Here is a 21,987-nt window from a genome sequence, read left to right on the forward strand (position 1 = left end):
TAGCCTGAAGTAAAGCGGATCTCAGACGATTTGGGTTTGAAAACATTTAAAAAATACTAACTTAGATTATATGAACCATTATAACATACCTGTTGTTTTGTGCTCAGATTTTCATCTCCGAGCTGGGCACGAACATCAGTTTGATAATCGCCTCTAGTGACTTTCAGTATTTTTTCCAAAAGTGGTGTGTTTTTAGATAATGAATAGTTTAATCTCAATTCTTCACTAAAATATAATAAAACACAATTATCCAAAGAAAAAATATTTCGAGCAGTGGCGAGTTGGCTTATGGAAAAGCCTACCCCACACCAAGGTTTCGGAAAAGTTGGCAAAGTTGTTTTGGTGAAATCAAAATTTTTCACTTTTGTTCTAAATACACAATTCTATAGTATAATTTATTTGCCCCAAAATACTTGCCAACTTCGAAATTTGGTTTCTTCCATTCCATAAAAATTAGTTCACTATACTCTTGTCTTTAGAAAAAATTTATATACCATGTAACAACTCTAGGATTGACACCATTTAATTTTCTGTGTGCGATTCCTATTTTTTCTTTTGCATATAAATTTTGACTCTCCTCTGCGTTTTCCAAGAGCTGATTTATCCTCTAAAAAATTTTAAAAACCAGCCTCAAAATACAGTTAAAAAATTATCTGCCACCTAATATAAATAACTCAAAATTACTAAACATTTAAAACTTACTTTCCATTCAGTTGTAGGTGCTTTAATAAATATTTCCATAATATCAATAAGGATATCTTGATTACTTCGTAAGCATTCAAAAGTATGAACCATTGTATTGTGAATTAAACCATTTACTCCAAATGAAGCCATCAAGTTAGTGAATTGTGGTGTTAATCGAAATGGTATTAATTCAGGAATAGGAAGTCTCTGTTAAAATAATAAAAATCACTGTTTTACAGTAAAATTAGAGAATGACAGTGCTGGATTTAAACAACTTGAGGCACAGTGCTAGGAGACATTTAAAAGCCTCAAATTATAGGGTAGAGGCCGAGGCTGAGGCCCCTCCTCTATGATATGAAGCCCTGTTCTGCTGCACCCTTAGTATAAGTAACTCCCGCACTGAAGACTGATGATTAACCTGTGTAGCTGAACCAAAAGCATGACCAAAATCAATTCCAATTTCTTCTCCTGTATCAGTGTTTAGCAAAGAATTACTCAAATGTCTATCACCAATGCCAAATATCCATTGCGATATACAAATAACAGAGTGATACTTGGCAAACTGAGTTCTTAGTCTCAAGAATGCATCTAATGAGGAACTTATTGACAAAAATATTCTCCTGAAATATGTTGCAATTAGTTTTTTTTTTACCTTGGGATGTAGCCTGGGATCCATTAAAAAATTGTAATTTTTGTAAAGTTTTTGATACACAATTTTCTAAACTAACTACAAAAAATGTGTACAAAATATGTTTGAATCCAAGGTTGCATCAGATTATCAATTTACAAATATTGAGGTATTATAGAGTTAATCAAGATAGATGGCTGAAACCCATAAGTGTAATAAACCCACTTCCGGAAAAAATATAATTTTGACAGACTGAAACTTATGGACATTTGAAAAGACTGTGAAATAGTCAAAATGTAGTGAGCTGATAAATTCTCAGTGATAATCAAGGAGAATTGAGATAGCACTATAAACTAAAATGCAACATGAGAACCACACAGATAATTAGCCCTATTAATCAGTTCATTCTCAACAAGTTTTTTAGTTGGCGCCATAAAACTCCACATTTTTAAAGTAGGCTTACTCCCGAAGTGGATTTACGCCAAATTTCTGATAGCATGTAATGAATAGAGCCTAATTAAAAAATTATCTACTCATTTCATGTTACAACAATCTTTGGGGAGGGCTGAAATTTTGATTTCGTAACCCTTTAGTGCAATCGAGAAATGGACCATAATATAATATAAAGTTTTGGTAAATTATCCATTTCTGGTTTCACGACTGGGTTGGCACCCGTTGATTAAGCCTTAAATACCTCGTGTTAAGATGAAAAAATTTGTAACCTGAACAAGTCAAAAGGGATAAATTCCTTTGCTGAGTTGTAAAAGCTGATGGTTTCTTTGTCAGTGCGGTATAAAAAGGATAATTCGAAATCATTTTTATTTTTCAATTGGCATTTTTCTAAATCCTTTCTAGCCCATTCACAAAATTTTGTCCTGATGTACGTTCTACAGAAGTCATAAAAATTTTCATTATTTGGTTTTAGCAAAAGTTAAAGTCAATGGCAGTATTAGGTAGGTTATGTTAATTTAAATGTTTTTATTTAAAAATATCAAAACCAATATCATGGATGGTAAAGTGGGCGATAGCATTTATCTCTGAATCAACAATAAACCGATTTTTTAAGAAATAATATTAGATTATATTAAGTTCAGTCCCTTATCTGCTTAATATGCAATACTGCAACTCACCGATCATATTCTTTCTCTTTCTCAGTAAGATAGTTTTCAATTAATACTTTCAAAGTCATTGTGTTATCCACCCATTGAATAAGACCAAAACTATCCAAATACAAAAAAAAATAATAAATAATTTTCATAAATATTAAAAATAGCAATATTTTAATACCGAGAGGTCAGTGGAATAACTTTATATGTATGGAGTTTTAAATCTTCTGAGGCACAATGTGAATCATTTATAAATATTCCATTCATTATTTCGAAACCTTTTTCTATCCTCTCATCCTGTCTGAGATCTTCACCAAACTTAACCAGAAACGGGTACTCTTTTTCATTATTCCCACAAATAACTATTTTTCGTGGAAGTTCAATTGAGCTTAAAATGTGAACCTTTGTAAATAAATATTATCGGTATTTTAATAATAAAATTGTTGTTGTTTTTCATTCTTAATATCATAATTAAACAAACATTTTCACCAAACCCAGCAATTTTAACATGATATTCCGGCATTGGTTTTGATTTCCCATTGTACTGACCTAATATTAAGAAATAAATGAAGAAACTTAATTTTAAAAAATCATGCATTTCTAATAGTTTGCTGTATACCTGGGACTTCAATTTCAGATTCATTTTTAAACGAATGGAATTTGCTGAGCCAACTGGAAAACTCATTTAATGAAACTTTGGAATTTGTGTCTAATTTCATTTGATTAAATACACGTAACGCTTCTTGTAAATCCTTTCCAAATTATAATAATTATTATAACAATGTTATTATTATTCTTAAATCATTACAATTTTTATAAACTATAATATTAAATAAAATTTTGTCCATTTAATGTTTGAACAAATGAACATACTTTACGTTCTAAATCACACAACTTTTTCAGTTGGTCTCCGTATTTATTAAGAGCTTCTTTTTTATACTTCTGTTCAAAAATTTTATGGTATTCTCCTCCATGTCCACCAAATGTATATACATGTCCTGTAGTTCCTACATTAAACACACTATCCCACATTTGTTGAACCACCAACCTTTTTGCTTCTTTAGAAGCATTTTGCATTTCTAATTGGAGCAGTTCAAGTATACCATCCTAAATGACAAAAGTGGAAATGAAATATCTCTAAATTAAGTGAACATGGAAATCTCTCCTACTTTCAATATAAGATGAGGTGTTCGTAAAAATTTCAGAGCTTCCATAAACTCATTTACTAACTCCAATTCATTTAATTTTGCTTCTAACCTAATTTATTATTATTTTTATAATTGTTTCAATTACTTTTATTTTCAAATCATAAATATATACTTCTGAATAAATGACTTGTTGGCCATCTGTTGATTCAAATTCTCAAATGCAACTTTGAAGGGGTAAATCAAAGCCTACAAATTACAAGCATTTGAAATTCAAAATAATTCGTGCAACAGCTTTACAAGAATAAGATTATATGAATTCCCTAAAAATATGAATTACACACATTGGGATACGTAATGGCAATTTCCATAATCAATGGCTGAACCCAAATAGAATTAGGTTTGTAAAGAATAGCCAAAAGGTAATCCAATGATGACAAAAACATCCAACATGGTATTTTACTGGCATGTTTCTCAAAAACAGTAACTAAGTATGGTTGGTTTTCTATGAGCTGCAAAACTCTGGGGATCAGTATAGCTGCTTGATTATCACCTGCCTGTAAGGTGGCAAACAGACATTCAACAAAAGTGCAGGAATAGAGTTTAAAGGTTTTCTCATTAATTACTGAAATTCCTGTAAAAAGTTTCAAAATTTAAAGATTTTTTCTGATAGATAAATATTAAAATACTACCAAACCTTCAATTTCTCTTAGACGCTTATTGCAAAAACTGACTAGATTCATTGTTGTGGTAGTTTTGCTATCCTTTTTACTAATATTCATTTTGGTATATGCCAAAGCCTTTTTAAGGCGATCAAAGCTGGCTTTTGAAATATTTTCAACCATCTAAAATTAAATTGAATAATAATAATCAATTTGTAATGCTGGGAATTTATATGAAATGGTGAACTTATTTAAAAATTATAGAAAAGTAGAAATACCTCCAAAAAATTATTGGTCTCAGATGAAAATCTTTCCAAAAAACGTTTGGCATTGTTCGATTGTGATTCCATATTGCGCAAAGCATTGGGATGGTTTTTAATTTCTATCCGAAGTTGGTTGAAATTTTCAGCCACATACATCTGATGGCTAATCTTATTTTCTAGTTGGGTGTTAGATATGTAGTCCTTTTCCAGTTTTTCTGTAAATTTAGTCAATGCAATGTTACTTTACTAATGATATTTTATGGTTAATATCCACCTAATTGATGATTAATAACTAATAATGTCTCAAGTCTTTTTTCATTTAGCTGCTTTTTAGCTTTCAGTTGATGAATTCGGCAATACATGTGAATACAATTCACCCAAAACTCTGAGTTAAGGTTCTGATCATTTCGAATTTTCTAAAAGTATAAAAAAATATACTAATAATAGTCAAGAAAATTTTATAACAGAGTTACTTCAGTAATCCATTTTATAGTCTTATTTGCTACTGCAATATTGTTTTGAGAGCAGGCACTTTCTACCATCTGCAATCTCATGTTGATAAGTCCTCGTGTAATTATTTCTTTATAGTCAACTGAATTATCACTAGTATCCATATCATCAGACATTAATAAACTATCATTTTTTATATTTGCGGTAGATGTTACTGAGAGCACTTTTTCTAAGTAAAACTGACTGTTTCACATATGAAAATTCAGAAAAAAAAAACCAAATCCATAAATGAAAACAGTATTATCAGAATCAAAATATTCCATTCTTACCGATTTAAAATGATGTTATCCCAGATTAAAGTGGGATTGTTGAAAGTGGGTAGTCTTTGTTCCCACTTTTGAACTAATTTAGGCAGATTTATATTTGATGGAGCTTATATAAAAAAAAGTAATAAAATGTTTACTAGGAACAAATAAATGAATGAGTGAATAAATAAATAAATATATTACATTTAATTTCATTTAAAAATTGGTCTAACTCTGATAGTTGTTGCAACTCCATAAATTTCTTTTCTCTAGAACCATCTGTTAGAACACTTAATCCAATCCAATCCTTATAGTTAAAAAGTTTCATCATTAGCACAAGAGAAAATATTTGAGAATAAAATTTTTGGGAGGTTCTATTCTATAATGTTGACAAAAATTAGATAATTTCCCTCCAATTAGCACCTTTTCCCATTTTAATTGCTACACCTAGTCAGAATGCCACGTGGTTCTTTAAACATCTAAAAATTTGTGGAAAACATAATAATAATAAAGATGTGTTGTTCAGGAAATACAATACACTTATTGGATCCCTGTGTCTTGTGCAACAATAAAATAAAATGAAATTTTAAAGAGAGAAACCATCAAATTTAAATGAATTGCATTTAAATTTTGGGAAAAAAGAAATTTGTGATAAACCTAGCTAGAGCAATTGACTTCCTATAAATCTTAAAATTTAAATGAGTAAAAAACCACTGAGTTCCATAGTTCTTTTATCTCCTCTTTGGAAAACAGGAAGCTCTCTTTACTCAAATCTTGTGTTAAAATATCTCCAATAATAAAAAAAAAAAAAAACAGGGGAGGAGAAGAGTGCAGCCCTCAAGAGGATACTAATATTTGGAATTTAGACCATTTTTATCAATTATAGGGTCGTCTAAGGGCAGAGGTAGGGTCGATGGAGGTAAGTGTGATCAAAATATTTTTTTTTTAGGAGTTTACTGGAAATTACTCCTAAACTAAAAATATCATGCTCTTAAGAATTGGTACCATTTATATGGCCACTGTATACCACACAACTACACAATATTGATTCAAATATTATTCAATTTAACTCTTGTTACTGATCACACTTACCCCCAAAATGCGGGGCAAGTGTGATATGAAATTACATACAGAGGTTAAATACGGCGTCCCATTAGTCATATTTTTTTGTTGCTCTAAAATAATATCTTCGTGTTTAGAAAACCAAATAGCTGATATGGACTTGTGTCCATCATGGAATGTAACAATCGTAAACTAGACGGAAATATGTTCTATACATGTCTTAGTATTATTTTTCAGAGTTTTCCATTTTCAAACCTGTGGCGTTTTCAGGGGGGTAAAAATTTGAATATTTACCCCCTTTAATCTAAATGTCTCCGTAGCTTTTGATAGGAACATCGTATAATAATTTCAAATACATCCTTTTATAGGTATTTAACTACGGAAACAATCGGTATGTTCAGAGTTGGACAAAGGGGGTGTAAAGGGGGCAAAATATGGTCGAGTTTTTTTTCGAATTTTCATCCCTTTTGAACCAAAATGTTCTTATATCACGTAAAAGGAACATCACATAATGAAATTTAATGTATCGTTTTAAAGACAATTGTTCAAGGAACAATATGTTAAAATCAGGGTTGAACAATGCGGGGTAAAAGGGGAGTGAGAAAAATAGAAATTAGTTCAAATAACACAAGTTTTCGCTTTTACGCAAAAAAGCCGCGTAGCTCTGAATAATAATATTATCCCAGTGTAATACCGAAAATAATGCTATAGAACCCTCACTATATTCATATTTTAACAAAGAGATGGAGGAACTTTAATAAGGCTCGTTTCAAGCCTTCTTTGAATCTTTCAACATTAAAAAAAAAAACGAAGGAACGACCAAATAGCGGATTTCAAAGAAACCAGTTGAAATGTAAATTTACATTTAGTTAGTGCACAAGTTTAATGCAGAGGTTTCACAATCTGTTGTAATAATTTTAAAATTCAAGGTACACGTAGAAAAAAGAAGCGATGGCGTGTAAGGTTTATTCTCTTAACGAATGTTCACTTTCTTTTTTACTTTTGGATTTTAGTTAAAAACCTTACTCAATTAACGGTTAAAATTTTAAACAATACTATTGTAAATAGTTAATAAACTATATCTCATTGATTACGTAAATAGTTCAGTTATACACTTGCTAAGCCGTCACTCGTAAAGTCGAATGTTATTATACAGTTAAGGTACAGGAATCGAGTATATTTCAATATATAGTTGGTGCATAACTGAACTATTTAATAATAATAATAATAATAATAGATTTATTCATTGGATCATCATATAAGTTTACAACTTCTTTACATAAGAGTCCAGTTACTCATTAATTAAATTAAATTAAAATTAAGAAGAAGGAGAAATTTCCAACAAGCGTCACTAAAATCACCATAATGTAATCAATGAGATATAGTTTATTAACTATTTACTTACTCACTACTTTTAAAACTTACAGGGTTGTTACTTAGTCAAATACCTATAAAACGATGTATTTTGGAGCACACCCTTTTTGTGTAAATAAATGATAAGTCCTACCTTGTGTTTAATTTATTAGCAATATTTTGTGTGAAAATGAATAAACCTTAAAATTTAAAAACATTATTTTGACCTTAATAATCGAGATACCATCAATTTTATTTTAACGTATATTTTCTCTCTATAAGTAGGCTTTTAGCTAAAATATTTAATGAATTTCCAGTTGACCCTTTTTCTGAATCAAACATCAAGTACTACCCCCCTGATGAGCTCATATTGCAAAAACTATAACATCTATAAAAAAATTGACCTCAATACCGACTTTATATGGTCCTTTTAGCCTGGGATACCAAATTTCGTATTTAAAAAACCAATACCAATTGAGATATTCAATATAATATGAAGACAGTGCGCAAAATCTATTCAAAAAAAGTCAAATTTGAAAAATTCATAACTTTTGAAATTTTTCAATTAGGGCCCGCATGCTTCATACATTTCCATACGAGTACTATATAAACCCACAAAAAAAGTTTGGTTGAAATCCGCCACTATCGAGCAACAAACCCTGTCGATTTCAGAAATAACTACCCTTTTAAAAACTAAATTTAATTTAAATTAATATTGAGTAAATTTCAATATCTATTCATCAAATATTTTATTATAATAATATATTGGGAGATAATACGGGGTGGTCACACTTACCCCCTGATCACACTTACCTCCATTGACCCTATATATAAATAGAACAAAATCACATACCTCTAGAAAATGCCTAAGAGACAAGTCACTAAAATACTGTGACTGATTATAATTCTCTTGAACTAAATAAAGCAAGGCTAATTCTTCAGCATATTTACTCTGAGAAAAAATTCCTATATAAATCCATTTCTATTATAAAAATAACATTAATAATTTCTACCTCAAAGATAGTCTTTTTATCTTTGTCTTTCACTGATTCATCTATAAAGTTGAGCAATGACTGATTTGGTTCACCATCTAAAATTCCCTTCAGCTTCGATTTGACAAGATAGGGCAAAAAATGATCCTATTATATAAAAAATGCTATGACTACAAAATTCAAACTGGGCTAATTATTTAAATGAATTTAACCCTAGAAAATGGATCATTCCAAACTGATGCCATGTCTTTAGAATCTGGCAATCTATTTAAAACAGCTTTTTCAAGCTTATCCCAACTTGTTAAGTGAGTGTAACACTGCAATACCAGTAATTGGGTTATAAACGTCCACTGATATTTTGTGTGTATATATAATATCATAAGTAACAAATAACAATAAGTATGACAATTAACGAGATTTACAACCAAACTGATTTTCATAGTTATTGCATAATCAAGATGTTTTCTCAGCACAGAGCCCTCTAGTGTCTAAAATATGCGAGACTTCCACTAAGCCAAAATATCTGGTTTCCGATAGATAGGCGGAATATTAGGCTAAAATGATAAAAATTAAAAACGTTTTTCTTAGCGCCACAAACTCATGTTTTTTTATCACGCATGATTCGCACCCGGGCTTCAAAACAAAGCCAAAGCCCTTCGCTTCTCCAGAACGTGCTCTCCGATATTAGGCTTAAATTTTTTTCAAAAAGTAGTCATCCAAAACGGTAAGTCTCGAGTCAAAGTCACAGCTTGAAGAGCGTATCAGTGCCGAAAAAAGGTTCGGTTAGTAAATTAGCATTAAAGCAATAGGAAGTGTCATACTTATTGTTATTATGTTACTTATGATAATATATGTATATACGTATAACCTGCAATATAGAATCTTCCCAATAATTGATCTCAGCTTGGTCCGCTGCATCTGATGACTCTTCATAAAGCTTTAATATTTCATACAGACATTTAACGTTTTAATTAACATGGTAATACACAATTATAACACTCTCCAACCTTATTGTATATACTACATGCAGCTCCATAATCTCCACTAATTTCCAAATCAATACCCTGTTGGGTCTCCGGCTGAATTTTTATGGCTATGAATTCAAAGTTGCAGTGATAAAAAATTAATCAAAAATTACAAAAATTAACTAATCATATTACCCATAGAAAATATGCTTCGAACCATATCTTGATTATTTAATGATTTGTAGAGTCTAATTTAAAAAGTGATACTAGTATAATTTCAGTGGAAAAAAATGAAAAAAATATTACTCTGCTAATTTAATCCATGAATTTGCGCCATTTTCAATATTATCATCTAATTTGATTTTTTTACCAGTGGGTGGTCCTGTTGACTCATTTTCTAAAGACAACTCTTTTTCTAGATTTGCTTCTAACAATAATATTCCTAAACAAGTTAAGGAATAATTAAGTTACATTTGGTTCATTAAATTATATCACTATCTAATTATACCTGTATTAAGTTGGTTACTGCTTAAAGAACTATCAGCAATTGTCTCAGGTGATACGGATACATTTTTTATTATGTAAAATAAAACTTCCTATCATATAAGAAGAAATGAAATTTCATCCTGCCATAATTACGAAAAATTCATACTTGAGAAAAGCTAATAACTGATGGAGTAAACTGTATGCTATTTGAGAGTATATTATTTAAAGCATCACTCGTATTTTTCAAAAACAATTTATATCGGTCACTTTCTCTACTATTTTCCAGTTCAGAGACTATAGCCAAAACCATCTTAGACATCAGTGTCTTGGCTATCTTTGAATCAAGCTGTATGCAGAGAAAAATAATATTCAAATATAAGACTATAATACATAGATTTGATCGTAAGCTACAGTTAGCTAAAAGGATTACTATACAACCTGTGCAAGAGCTTGTAATGGTGCAATGAGGGTGCTTAAAATGTAAATTTAAATTAATCAATGATACTTGGAGACTGATACTTTTGCTTTAACATGCCTGTGTGGTATTTCAATATCAGGCAGTTCCCCTATGCGATACTGTCGTAATAATTGAACTTGAGCTTCTCTACGGATTACTTGATCTTTTTTTGTTTCCTATTAACAGAAATAACTACTCAACCTATGAACCTGCACGGAAGAAGTTTTTTGTCTAGAAAGTACCTCTCGCATTTGTTTTTTTCTAATTTCAGCTTTTATGAAATATTTCCGAGTTGACTCTTGGTTTTTGAGAAATCTACGTCTTAATCGGTGAAAATCTGATTTTGAATCTTCTATTTTTTTTACATAAATGTTTAATCTATAATTTCTTGATAGTAATATAATTTGTAAGATTCACCATTTGGATCTTGAACAATGATAGCCTTCATGGCTGGACCTGGGTCAGAAGGCAGCATCCTTCTTCCAGATGTAAACAATAAAGATGATGATAAAGAGGACTCAGTCATTGTTCCATCATTGGCAAAAGTATCCATTGAAGATTGTGTGACCCAATCAATTACTTTTCCTTTTAGATCTTGGGTGGGTGCAAAAACTTTATCATTTTGTGTTGCTCTGACTAAAAGGTCTTCCAATGACCCAGGAACACTACTGATATTTGACACACTATCTGAGAACATAGGAATCATGGATGTTGCGGGTCTGCGCCAAGACAATGCTATTTTATAGCTCTGAGGAAAATAATTTATACATTAAAAATAAATTCAGAAATATTTGGCAAGCTCTAATACCTCAAATTTACTCTTCGAAAGCGGGGTATCATAAATTTTTCGGTTATAATCAGGGCTTCTAGATGTCATTTCTAAAAACAGATAACTGGAATATTGTAAAAAATGTTCCTCTGTTAGGGGAGAGTACATGTTCAATAGAAGTGCTTCCATTCTTGAAATGGTCTCAGTAGGTAATTGAGTTTTGTGGCTCCAAAAATTACAGCACATAATTCTTAAAAAAAAATACATGGTTACAGTGTTAAATTGCAAACTTTATAGTAAGGTTTCACTTACTTTAGTCGATTTTCTGAGTCAGTTAAGCCTTGAAGCAATATTCCTTTAGAGACTTTTAAAATTTCTTTATCAGATGAAGAACCTTCATTTACATATTTATCATACAAATTTATCAACAGAGTATAAAGCGCTTCTCGACAAACTGGGTTTCGAAATTTGAAGAGGTCTTTAACTAGTGGGAGAACTTTTACCAGTTGATCAGAATGTGTTTTATCCACAATTTTGGTAATAATCTGTAGCACCAATAACTTTTCATTCTCTTCACTTGAATATTCAAGTATATGCAACAATCCTTTAGTTCTTAACTCTTGAAATGCATTAGGTAGTTTTTCAATACGCCCTCGTAATGATTCAAGTATCTTGGATAGACTCTCTTCTTTGGATGTAGGTAACAAAAACAGCAACTTTGAGAAGAAACTGCAAAACAAATACAAAAGTAATAATATTCTACAAAAATTCAAAACCACTAAGAAGTAATACCTATCAACGAAAGGGGGGAAATGCAGACAAACATAATTGATGCAAGTCAAAAACTGCAACTTTTTCTTGGGATTATTATTCATATCCTGAAGTATAGTCACCAAAGAATTCAAGAATTTTTCATCGATCAAGTCTTCTTTTTCTTCCATATAGGCTAGTATCATTCCAGCAACTTCACACGTAGGTGCATAAATTTCTTTTTTACTTTCTGCATGAAGGTTGCTAAGAAATGTTTTCAGAAAGCTAGTAGCCAAAAATTAAGTTTAAGTAATTACTTTTACAAAATCTGATGTTTTTACGTAACAATGCTATTTACCTATCACGAGAAATATTCATAGCGGTCATAATGAAAATTTTATTTGTAACTAACACTCCTAATAATTGAATTCCAACAATTTTCATTCGCTTGTTTTCATTTTTTAAATAATCCTGTATGATTCTACCAACACCATAAAAACTTTTATATGATAGTTTACAATTTTCTGCCCAGCCATAATGAATTTCACATACCTATAGTCTGGTGCTAATTTAGAGTTCCAATACTCAACAGCTACTTTTACTATATCCAAATTTCTTCGAAATATTTCCCTTCGTTCATGAGCACATTTTCTCATAAGAAATGCAAGTATATTAGATGCGGTTGAGGAATTAACCTAGGTATAAAACAAATTAAATTAAACAAAATATAGTTTTAAATGTAGCGTTCTAATAACATTTACATCAATCTTGGCTAAATGAGACCACTCCAACGATAAGAGAAGCGCATCTACTAAAAATGGATCTACTTCTGATCCATAGCCCCCTTCACTCAACAATTTAAGAAGCACTGCTGAGAGCTTTCCAGCATAAGGTCTTAACAACTACCATATACTTATTAGTATTAATAATTAGTTATTATATTTATAAGTAAAAACCTCACATTTTCTGTCAATACAATCAATCTAGTTAAAAATAATTTGATATTTTTTGTCACAGATGGTTCTTCTAATTTTTTAACCATCAAATCCAAACATTTTGGAAGGGCTTGATTATAATCCTTTAGTTACCAAAAAAGAAACAAAAGTGCTTAAAACTAACATTTAAAATCTAAAATGGTAGTTTAATCTTACTAAGGGTTCTGAAGCAATTATCTTTCTTTTGGCTAACGTATCAAAAAGAGACACCATATTTTGCATACATTCATGACAATTTAGTTCATCCATTTCCAATTCAGTTTTATTGAAACTTTCATTAGTATCCTTAAAAAGAGTGAAAATTTAATACAAGATTACCTGTATATTGTTTATGCATATACCATTAAATCGTCTGTTAGTATTTTTTCAGTTTCAGATTTCCTCTTTTTTGAAAACTTAAAAACCTGGTGAGAATATGTAAAATATTAGAAATCAGGAAAACCACTTCAGTTATGTTTAAAATACTTGTTGACTAGAAGAGAAGTCAAATTGGCTTATATCTTCATTCAGGCTACTTTCAGATAGATATTTTGAGGAGAGGTAATGAGGTGAAGACCAGAATTTTTCGCTGGTTTTTCCAGAGTCACTGACTCCTCTGATAGAGTGTCTTAAAACTGCCACTTTTTTATTTATTTCATTATCCTTAAAAAGATTTTAGTTTTTAAATTGCATTTTAAAACTGAATTCCATTGAGCTACTCCTTTCAGTGGTAAACTATGGACACACAGATTTAATGATTTTTCTAAAGTTTGATCTATTTATGTATTTTAGTATTCTCTAAGTGACTAACAATTATAAGAGTTCTCTATAAAATTATGAAAATTACCTCTATTTCAGTTTCAAATGCATAAGTTCTTCTTAAATCAATTAATTGATCCCAAAGAACTTCGCCCTATTTATAATTTTTTTTTATAAAGAGTAAAGTAATGACAAAGTACTAGCACTGCAAAAATTACTTTAGTTAGATTCTCTTGGAATAAAAATACCGAATAAAATTTTTCCTCAGTTTGTGTGCAACAAATTACTGCTGTGATTGCATTATATCCTTAAAATAAAAAAAACATCAGACTTCCTTCATGTTCAATTTATAAACATATACCTGCACAATGATATTGCCGGCCTTGTTCTTTTAAAGTTTCACTAAATGTTGTATCTTCTTTTTTGACGCCATGAGCAATCCTAAACAAAGATTAAATCAAAATTTTTGTGTTTGGCTTTTCTTCTAGCATTTCTAAGAATGGAAATTTGTGTGTACCTTGTGATATCAGAAGTTAGCTCTTTCCCCGTTAGTGCCTTCCCTTCGCAATAGGCCATATTTATTTCAGACTCTTTACTTGCTATCGTTTCTTTTTGTAATCGTGTGTATAACAAAGTCATGAGATCAAAAGCACAACATTTTTTTTGCAAACAATATTTAGTATCAGTTTCTGGATACTATTTGAAAAACAAATTAGGAGCAATAAAGATAAAATTTCTGATAAAAAACTTTTGCTTACTTTAATTAATCTCACTTTTAGAATAGCCATTATTTCAATTATGAAGAGAACAAAAAATGACTTAAGACTAGTTAAGCTAGTTGTTCTTAGCAATGGCAGCAAAACTTGCTTTACAATCTGTATACGAAAATCATATGATCGGTTTTCATTTTGCCATAACCTATATGAAGCTTTTAGGAGATCAAGTTGAACATCAGGGTGTTTTCTAAAGATTAAATATGAAAAGTCATTGACTTTGGTAAAAATTATAGACAACAAACAAATTTTAACTCTGTACCTCTTTAAAGTTTGTTGAAGGCATAGCTGAAATTCGTATGACAGTATGTGATCGGTTTCGCGGCACATAATATTTGTTATTACTTCTAATAAAGTACTATTTCCAGTGAGAGATAGTGCTTGGAAGAACTTGAATTTAATTATAATTATTGATATAAGAATACATATATTTGAAAACACTACTAAAACACACCTTTTTTAAAACAGATACATAGTCATTTCTTTTAGCACTGCCTTCTGGAAATTCTTTACTATTTAATGGAAAATTATTTGTTGTAAAATAGTCTATGTCATTCCTATTATTAAAAGAAATAACATTATTCAATATATTTTTAAAAGTATATCATTTTCGTATATACTTCAAGTTTTCTAGTGATTCTTTGTTATTAATGAAAAATGGTAGCAAATCCAAAACTTGACTCTAAAAAGTCATAAATTATAACAATGAGAGCAAATTTACTGCCTTAGAAAAATTGGCAATAATTCTTACTTGAAATCCTAGATCGGAAGAGTTTCTTTTCAAGAGTACGGAAAATGATTTGAATAGCTTAGAGTACCAACTATTATCAGTAATACTAGCCTAGTTATAAAAATTATATACAATTATGATAATATTTTTAATGTTATATGAAAACTAAATAATTTTTACATTTGAACCCAGTAACAAAACTTTCGTCAAAATATTTAAAGCCAAGTTGGCTTGAAGTTGTGTCGTTGTATTTGGAAAAAATAAATAATTCATAAGGTCCCAAGATGAGAGCATAGCTTCAATTACATTATATCCATACCTAAGATCCAATAATAGTGATTATATATATTAAAATGGAATATAATAAATTATAGCCATATACGTTTTTCGGATTTCTCTTTCCTTTACAACAAATTCCAAGAAATTTATCATTATAGTTATTGAGTTAGATGCATATGTACTTGAAATATTTTTGAGAAGTTCGTGTATAGTTTCTTCTGACTTCTGGGCCATTATCAAACAAAAGTCTTTTTTGAATGACAAGAAAATTAATAATCTGTCTTCAGATGACATCAGATCAACTAAAACGTTTTTGACCTTTGGGGCAAAAAAATCTTAATACCTCTAAATATAGTGCATAGTAGTATTAGTAAACTCAAGAAAATAAATTTACTTCAAAATATTCAGAATCAAAAAGGAACTGTATCAGTTGGCTCATTAATTGAAGTGTATAAGGAGAATGTTCTATGGATGTGGTATTCTGGCAGCTCCATATCAGATTCATTATTTTTTGGTTAACAGAGTTATCAGTTAATTTGAAACCTAAGATTTTAGTAATAAGTCTCAAGCCTTTAATAAGGCAATTTAATTTTAGAGAATCAAATGAATGTTCATCAAAAGTAACTGGTAGACATCTATCTAAGTTAAGGCCCTCGTTCTCTGCAATGAGGTGTTGTACGGTGACTTTAAATTTTTCCAAATGAATATTTGGAAGATATTTTTTTAAGCAATTCAATAAGATAATAATCTAAACAAAAACGGTCAGGTTTGAGTTCTACCAAATTTTAATTTTGTAAATGTCTTACTTCTGAAGGAAGATTAAGAGTTATTTCCAAATCCGCCATATCAAAACCTAGGATGGAAGGTGCCAGTATGGCTAAAACCAATACATTCCACAATTCTTTGTTAAAAAGCCAGTTATTTCTACTCAAAAAATTATACTTCTCAATGATTGTAGTTATGAACGTCAAAATTCTCACAACAATAGTTCCTTTCAAACTAAGATTAAAAAAAGTCATTATTATATTTGGGTTCTAAAACAAGAGGCCAATTTTTACAATCTTAACTGGTTAAAATCCATAACTTCTTTTGGAGAAAATTCTACTTTTACTGAAGCTTTCTCAAAATACTGGTCTAAAGAAAAGGGAGCTATTTCTTCAAGGAAAATTTTAACGGAGTTTATGAAGAGGCTTTCAGTATCAACATCTGGAAATACAATTTGTGAATGACTATGGTCAAATGTAATAAACTGGGGAAAAACAAGCAGGCCTCTAAGCGATTAAAATTTGTTTTTTTTTAATAAAGATTTAATTTGTTGAAATACAACACCTGATAATATTTGGTTTATGACTTTAGAGAATATTTGCTAGCCTTACTAAGCAAGCCTCATATGAGTTGCAAAGAATGTTTTTACAAAGTCAAATCCAATTACTAGTTAAAATTTAAAGCAAGGACAGCCTATCGTATGTTTATGTTTAAAATGGTCTCTACAGTTTGCAAAAATTTTGCCTATTTTGTATTTTAGCTTTCTGAGAAATGTAACAAACATTTTCACAATTGAGTTGGCGCTAAGGAAGTTCTGCTCAATTTTGCCCATCAATAGTACAACAAATTATACAGAGATAAAGTACCAGTAAATATTTGATTATATTTCAGTAAATCTTGACCAATTAACCAACAATATGCTTCTACGCAAGCCATAAACTGTTCCATCCATTTATATAAAAATGGTGCCGACAAATTTTGGTTTAAATCTCTTAGACATCTATCCAATTTCTTCTCATGTCTAAAATATTCCATAAACCATAAGTTTAATCACTGCTATAAGGTAATTATTTATTAAACTCACAAATTGCGAAATAGATTTCCATCAAACTTATACAAGTCCTGTATGTAACTCTTTGCTGTCTTATATTCTAAAATGGTAATACACAATCATACCGTTATTGTAAACAAAACAATAAATATTTAACCTTTGAAATGTGGTGATAATTTTGTCACTAATTCCATACATGTATGTCTGCATTCTGTTTTAGTTGATGATGTACATGATAAAAGAAATATATCAGGGAACCATATGTCGCATTTTCCAAACGCCTATAAAAATCAAAAATTACTATAAATTTATACTCTTGCGTTTTAAATTTGGGTAATCTTACGCTGGAATGTCAACTTCTATGTGAGGTTTTTCCAACACAATAGCTTTCTGAATTAAAATTCTTTCCATATGCTCAATAGCTATTTTGCATTGAGCTTGAGTCCCTAGAAAGTTGTAAACAATTATAATCAATGTTTTTCTGTTGTCAAGAAATATAATTATGTCATCTCCTGTTAATTTGTAACTTGAGGTCAATGCATCACGCAGTGATAAAAATTAAGCCAATCAGTAAAGCTTACTCTAATACAATATAGTGCTAGGCTTACCTAAAGTTTTGAAATCATGATGTGAAATTGCAAGCGAGTCAATGAAATGCACAGTTAACTTTAAGGCATATAATCTTATAAACAATTCTTCTTCTCTACAAAAACCATATGATGAATCAATCATGGGAAATTTAAGATAAATCCTACCTGAATATAATATAAATATTATTGAAAGCCAAACTAGAGGCCAAACGTTTAGCAGAATTTGGGTGTAAGGCATAGTTACATATTCTATTGACTACAGATTTAATACCATAGCCAGCATTTTGCAAGTTCTAAAGTATTAGTAATTAATAATGGAACACCTACAGAAAATTTCAATATTAACCTTTGCTGAAGATTGTTTTATTGACCACTTCAGAAATTCCCTTAAACATGTTGCAGAGAAATCTCTAAGTTTTGAATCACCTTCATGCGTTATGCCATCCTGATTTTAATCATTTAAATTTTAAATAGCACAAAATAATTAAATTAGACTTAAAAATCAATGGATCGAGTTTTCTCTTCTCTACCCACAAGTTTTCAAGCAAATAGATTACAAACCCAAATTGCATTGCTGAGAGATTTAGTCTCTTCAGATAGTATGTTGATTTTATTGGTGAACCAGCGAATAAGTTGGAAAGATAAAGGTTCAAAAAGTTGTCTTGCAGTCTGAAAATAATTAAATATGAATTTTAAAAGTAAGACTTAAGGTAGTAAAAACTCTCACATCTTCAACATCACATGCTAATTGAAGTATTGCAGGAAAGACATGATCATAAAGTTTAGACATGGAATTCTGAAAGTAACATATTTCAGCCAAAAACTGAATTTATAAATAAGCTAACAGTTTGACTAACAGGCATTTGTTTAGCTGCTTCATGTGATCCTTTTCCAACCATAAATAAAATTACTGCATGAAGTGTTTCACAAGCGGTTACTCTTGTTTGCCTAATTCCAGAGTACAAAGCAAGATTGACAATTTGATTCAGAAAATCATCTGAAAATATTAAAGTTAAAGGAAATAGTTCTGTAGCACAACAGATTCTAGTTTTACAGTAAAACATATTTACCTAAATAAATATCAACTTTTAAATCCGCAAAGGGTATAGCAAACTTTAAGTGTTTTCGGTTAATTATATCCCATGCTATAGTAGTTTTCTTTATATCCGAGCTATCAACTTGGAGTGCCATATTACTATACTGACTGCCTAATGATCCAAGAAATTTTACTACAGTAAACTTGAAATTAGTCAGTTTAACATCTTCAGCCTTAGAGAAAAACCTTTTAGTAAGTAAATACTACATTTATAACAAAAAAATTTAAAATACAAATTTATCTTCTTGTCGGATTGTAGATTTCTTAATAATTTCACTTTTGGCCCCACGGCTTTTGCCTCTTTTCTTGATTTCATAAGGCATTCGATTTGATTTATCTTATTAAAAGGATAGTACTAATTTAGATGTATTGAAAATTTCATGATCATATGTTTTAGCCACATAAATACCTTCCGTAACACCAGTTGTTAAATATTTAACCAGATAAGGCAAAACATTGGGTAAAAAATCAGCTTTCAAACTTTCTAACGGAATTTGGATACACCAAACTTCTAGAGCTTCAAGTCCCAAATAAGCTAAAGGCAAATAGTTGAGTCCCATTTTAAAAGCAGTCTAAATTTCATTTAAAACAACATTTGTCTTAGAGATTATTGAATAACAATGAAACCAATGATAAAAATTTAAACAACGATGTTAGGCATTACTTGGAACACAGTAATGAAAGAATTTATGTCAGAGGAAACAATTTCAGTTGGCAAAGCTAGGATTAGTTCTAAGCAAGAAGCTAACAGGTCATCTTTGAACTGATGAAACCTTGCAAGAATCTCTTTGGAGTATTTGTTCAAAATACTGAAGAAAGCACGTCGCTCTACAAATTTATCATACTCCTGCAAAAAACAATTTCCGTAACTTCCTGTTATTTAATTGTGCTGTTTGGGTAAAATTGAAACCTTACATTAAAATATTTTATCTTTGAGCATATTTTCAAGCACATTGCTGTCAGTTTATAAAATCCACTAACATGAGGTAGCCTGTAAGTCACATGAAATGTAAATACATGATGGTAGCTTAATTTAAATAATTAACCATTAAGGCTTCATAGAAATATTATATTAATAATACCTGCTTGATTCTTTAACAATTTCCAGCCCAAAACTATACACCCATTTTCCAAATAATTTAACATTCTTTTTCAGTAGAATATCACTATAATTAAATTATTACATTAAAAATTATAGGAATAGTGTATAATTAAAATTAAAAATCCCGGCAAACCGTGAAAAATCCACTAAATTGATGAATATTCGAAAATCTTTTGGATTTACTGCTTCTAAATTCAAAACAGGGTCAGCAGTTGCTAAATATTCTACTTCTTTACTAGTATCTCCCTCTTTTTTAACCTTTCAATAATTTCAATTATAAGATTTTGAATGAGCTTACTAATGTACCATATCTACCAGCGGCTTTTTAGTTGCAGAGAGGTTGAGTTTTTGAATTATCGAAATAATTGATGAAATAAATTCATCATATATTTGGAGTAAAAGCTCTCTTCGCTCTTCCAAATTGAAGGATAAAACATTATGATCCTACACAAAAACCGTTATGTTAATTTTCAATAGCAAATTAAAGCTTAAAAAACTATTTTCTGAAGTAATCTTAACCTTCATTGATAAAACATCAATAAGTTGTGACCATAAATTCAAATAATTTTGATATGTTATAATTTGTTGATTCATTTTGAATTTTTCTTCCAAGGTATATCCATCAATATCTTTGAACGCTTCAGATTCTGCTACAAGTGAATGAGAGCAGGTCCTTATCACGCATTGATACACTGAAATGTTGAAATTTCAATCGCAAAACGGTTGGTATAAATGAAATTTGTTTTCTCATTTAAAAAAAAAATGGTCAAGCCCAAAGTAAACAAACGCTTGGGAATTGATAAAAGGTACTATTGATTTAAATAACTTTAATTTTTTTTAAATTATTGATTTAAATCAAGTATTGGAATATGCATATACTATTCAAAATATGGAAAAACAAATTAAAATTGTGAAGATATCAAAGCAGATATCATAGCCATGTTTGACATATCTATAAAAAGGGATGTTAATTAAACGTTAATACTATCCTCTTCAGCATAAGTTCCATAATAGCATATAAGTTTAACAAGGTCTATTTTTCAAAGACATTTTTTTAAATATAGTTTGTTTTGCCAATAACAACAAAAATTATAATGTGGTTACAACTCTCCGTCTTTAGAACTGAGAGGTAATGATGCCCAACAAATCTCTACCAACAGCCTTTTTAGAGTAGAAAACGCTTTCAAATTTAAATGTAATGCGCACTCTGGCAAAATTAATAATCAAATTGCAACATAAAATTAACTAATTAACGCTTCTGTAGATAGTTATTTTGGAATTTTGGGACTAAATGTGTCTTGGAAAACTAACCTGGCAGTTTTTATGTTACTTACGCCTATATTTTTAAAAATGAAATTAAATATATGATAAAAAAAATGCATTTTAACTCACAGATTTGATGTAAAAAATTCTGAAATTGCTTTTTCTTTGGTTTTAAAGATAGGAACAAACAGAACAAAGATTTACAACAAAGAAATTGAAAATTGCTAGCCATATAGGGATAGTGTTCAAATTTAAAAACAATAATTTGTTCTAACAGAGATAAGTGGACGTCAGATATCTGGAACAAACTAAGTGTTAGTAGCTGTACTGGCATGACAAAAATCCCACACTTAGCAAATTAAAGAGCAAGTTTTCAAATACTTTCTTCTACCAATACTAGTAATAATAAAGTGTTGGTTACATAAAATAATAAAGATTATATTTTATTCATTAAGAAGCAAGCACAGCAAATTTAATAAAAAAAACGGTTACTAAGTAATTTAGTTCATAAGAAAAAATAGTTTGCAG

At 29.9% G+C, this 21,987-nt stretch overlaps 1 protein-coding gene across 1 annotated transcript in view; it reads right to left on the reverse strand.

The window, feature by feature from the left end:
• The window catches only part of LOC149947891 (DNA-dependent protein kinase catalytic subunit-like), a 37,574-nt gene that overhangs the window by 232 nt on the left and 15,355 nt on the right, over positions 1 to 21,987 (reverse strand). The window contains exons 13-87 of the mRNA XM_090170981.1: positions 21,589 to 21,757; positions 20,716 to 20,888; positions 20,512 to 20,640; positions 20,330 to 20,454; positions 20,177 to 20,260; positions 20,010 to 20,085; positions 19,759 to 19,941; positions 19,504 to 19,666; positions 19,328 to 19,431; positions 19,069 to 19,267; positions 18,856 to 18,995; positions 18,726 to 18,794; positions 18,560 to 18,667; positions 18,345 to 18,443; positions 18,164 to 18,291; positions 18,017 to 18,111; positions 17,752 to 17,854; positions 17,605 to 17,689; positions 17,442 to 17,508; positions 16,660 to 16,798; positions 16,399 to 16,591; positions 15,987 to 16,340; positions 15,696 to 15,910; positions 15,494 to 15,632; positions 15,335 to 15,424; positions 15,204 to 15,265; positions 15,038 to 15,140; positions 14,846 to 14,973; positions 14,569 to 14,773; positions 14,328 to 14,506; positions 14,172 to 14,251; positions 14,029 to 14,117; positions 13,899 to 13,964; positions 13,538 to 13,714; positions 13,414 to 13,476; positions 13,229 to 13,357; positions 13,039 to 13,155; positions 12,839 to 12,979; positions 12,630 to 12,772; positions 12,436 to 12,558; positions 12,120 to 12,362; positions 11,640 to 12,056; positions 11,367 to 11,577; positions 10,976 to 11,306; positions 10,801 to 10,910; positions 10,637 to 10,734; positions 10,540 to 10,573; positions 10,268 to 10,447; positions 10,124 to 10,211; positions 9,922 to 10,057; positions 9,811 to 9,863; positions 9,658 to 9,743; positions 9,519 to 9,587; positions 8,863 to 8,967; positions 8,672 to 8,797; positions 8,512 to 8,610; positions 5,448 to 5,550; positions 5,268 to 5,370; positions 4,962 to 5,181; positions 4,763 to 4,904; positions 4,504 to 4,703; positions 4,261 to 4,408; positions 3,908 to 4,197; positions 3,739 to 3,812; positions 3,588 to 3,675; positions 3,292 to 3,525; positions 3,038 to 3,170; positions 2,900 to 2,967; positions 2,600 to 2,820; positions 2,443 to 2,532; positions 2,035 to 2,199; positions 1,103 to 1,304; positions 703 to 891; positions 495 to 607; positions 90 to 225 (exon numbers count right to left, since the gene is read on the reverse strand). Coding sequence (XP_090027107.1) covers positions 90 to 225; positions 495 to 607; positions 703 to 891; positions 1,103 to 1,304; positions 2,035 to 2,199; positions 2,443 to 2,532; positions 2,600 to 2,820; positions 2,900 to 2,967; positions 3,038 to 3,170; positions 3,292 to 3,525; positions 3,588 to 3,675; positions 3,739 to 3,812; positions 3,908 to 4,197; positions 4,261 to 4,408; positions 4,504 to 4,703; positions 4,763 to 4,904; positions 4,962 to 5,181; positions 5,268 to 5,370; positions 5,448 to 5,550; positions 8,512 to 8,610; positions 8,672 to 8,797; positions 8,863 to 8,967; positions 9,519 to 9,587; positions 9,658 to 9,743; positions 9,811 to 9,863; positions 9,922 to 10,057; positions 10,124 to 10,211; positions 10,268 to 10,447; positions 10,540 to 10,573; positions 10,637 to 10,734; positions 10,801 to 10,910; positions 10,976 to 11,306; positions 11,367 to 11,577; positions 11,640 to 12,056; positions 12,120 to 12,362; positions 12,436 to 12,558; positions 12,630 to 12,772; positions 12,839 to 12,979; positions 13,039 to 13,155; positions 13,229 to 13,357; positions 13,414 to 13,476; positions 13,538 to 13,714; positions 13,899 to 13,964; positions 14,029 to 14,117; positions 14,172 to 14,251; positions 14,328 to 14,506; positions 14,569 to 14,773; positions 14,846 to 14,973; positions 15,038 to 15,140; positions 15,204 to 15,265; positions 15,335 to 15,424; positions 15,494 to 15,632; positions 15,696 to 15,910; positions 15,987 to 16,340; positions 16,399 to 16,591; positions 16,660 to 16,798; positions 17,442 to 17,508; positions 17,605 to 17,689; positions 17,752 to 17,854; positions 18,017 to 18,111; positions 18,164 to 18,291; positions 18,345 to 18,443; positions 18,560 to 18,667; positions 18,726 to 18,794; positions 18,856 to 18,995; positions 19,069 to 19,267; positions 19,328 to 19,431; positions 19,504 to 19,666; positions 19,759 to 19,941; positions 20,010 to 20,085; positions 20,177 to 20,260; positions 20,330 to 20,454; positions 20,512 to 20,640; positions 20,716 to 20,888; positions 21,589 to 21,757 — 10,539 coding nt within the window. The remainder of the gene's footprint in view (positions 1 to 89; positions 226 to 494; positions 608 to 702; positions 892 to 1,102; positions 1,305 to 2,034; positions 2,200 to 2,442; positions 2,533 to 2,599; positions 2,821 to 2,899; positions 2,968 to 3,037; positions 3,171 to 3,291; positions 3,526 to 3,587; positions 3,676 to 3,738; positions 3,813 to 3,907; positions 4,198 to 4,260; positions 4,409 to 4,503; positions 4,704 to 4,762; positions 4,905 to 4,961; positions 5,182 to 5,267; positions 5,371 to 5,447; positions 5,551 to 8,511; positions 8,611 to 8,671; positions 8,798 to 8,862; positions 8,968 to 9,518; positions 9,588 to 9,657; positions 9,744 to 9,810; positions 9,864 to 9,921; positions 10,058 to 10,123; positions 10,212 to 10,267; positions 10,448 to 10,539; positions 10,574 to 10,636; positions 10,735 to 10,800; positions 10,911 to 10,975; positions 11,307 to 11,366; positions 11,578 to 11,639; positions 12,057 to 12,119; positions 12,363 to 12,435; positions 12,559 to 12,629; positions 12,773 to 12,838; positions 12,980 to 13,038; positions 13,156 to 13,228; positions 13,358 to 13,413; positions 13,477 to 13,537; positions 13,715 to 13,898; positions 13,965 to 14,028; positions 14,118 to 14,171; positions 14,252 to 14,327; positions 14,507 to 14,568; positions 14,774 to 14,845; positions 14,974 to 15,037; positions 15,141 to 15,203; positions 15,266 to 15,334; positions 15,425 to 15,493; positions 15,633 to 15,695; positions 15,911 to 15,986; positions 16,341 to 16,398; positions 16,592 to 16,659; positions 16,799 to 17,441; positions 17,509 to 17,604; positions 17,690 to 17,751; positions 17,855 to 18,016; positions 18,112 to 18,163; positions 18,292 to 18,344; positions 18,444 to 18,559; positions 18,668 to 18,725; positions 18,795 to 18,855; positions 18,996 to 19,068; positions 19,268 to 19,327; positions 19,432 to 19,503; positions 19,667 to 19,758; positions 19,942 to 20,009; positions 20,086 to 20,176; positions 20,261 to 20,329; positions 20,455 to 20,511; positions 20,641 to 20,715; positions 20,889 to 21,588; positions 21,758 to 21,987) is intronic.

Source organism: Leiobunum rupestre, chromosome 4 (genome assembly GCF_980474605.1).
Source record: "Leiobunum rupestre chromosome 4, qqLeiRupe1.1.hap1, whole genome shotgun sequence".
Lineage (NCBI taxonomy): Eukaryota > Metazoa > Arthropoda > Arachnida > Opiliones > Sclerosomatidae > Leiobunum > Leiobunum rupestre.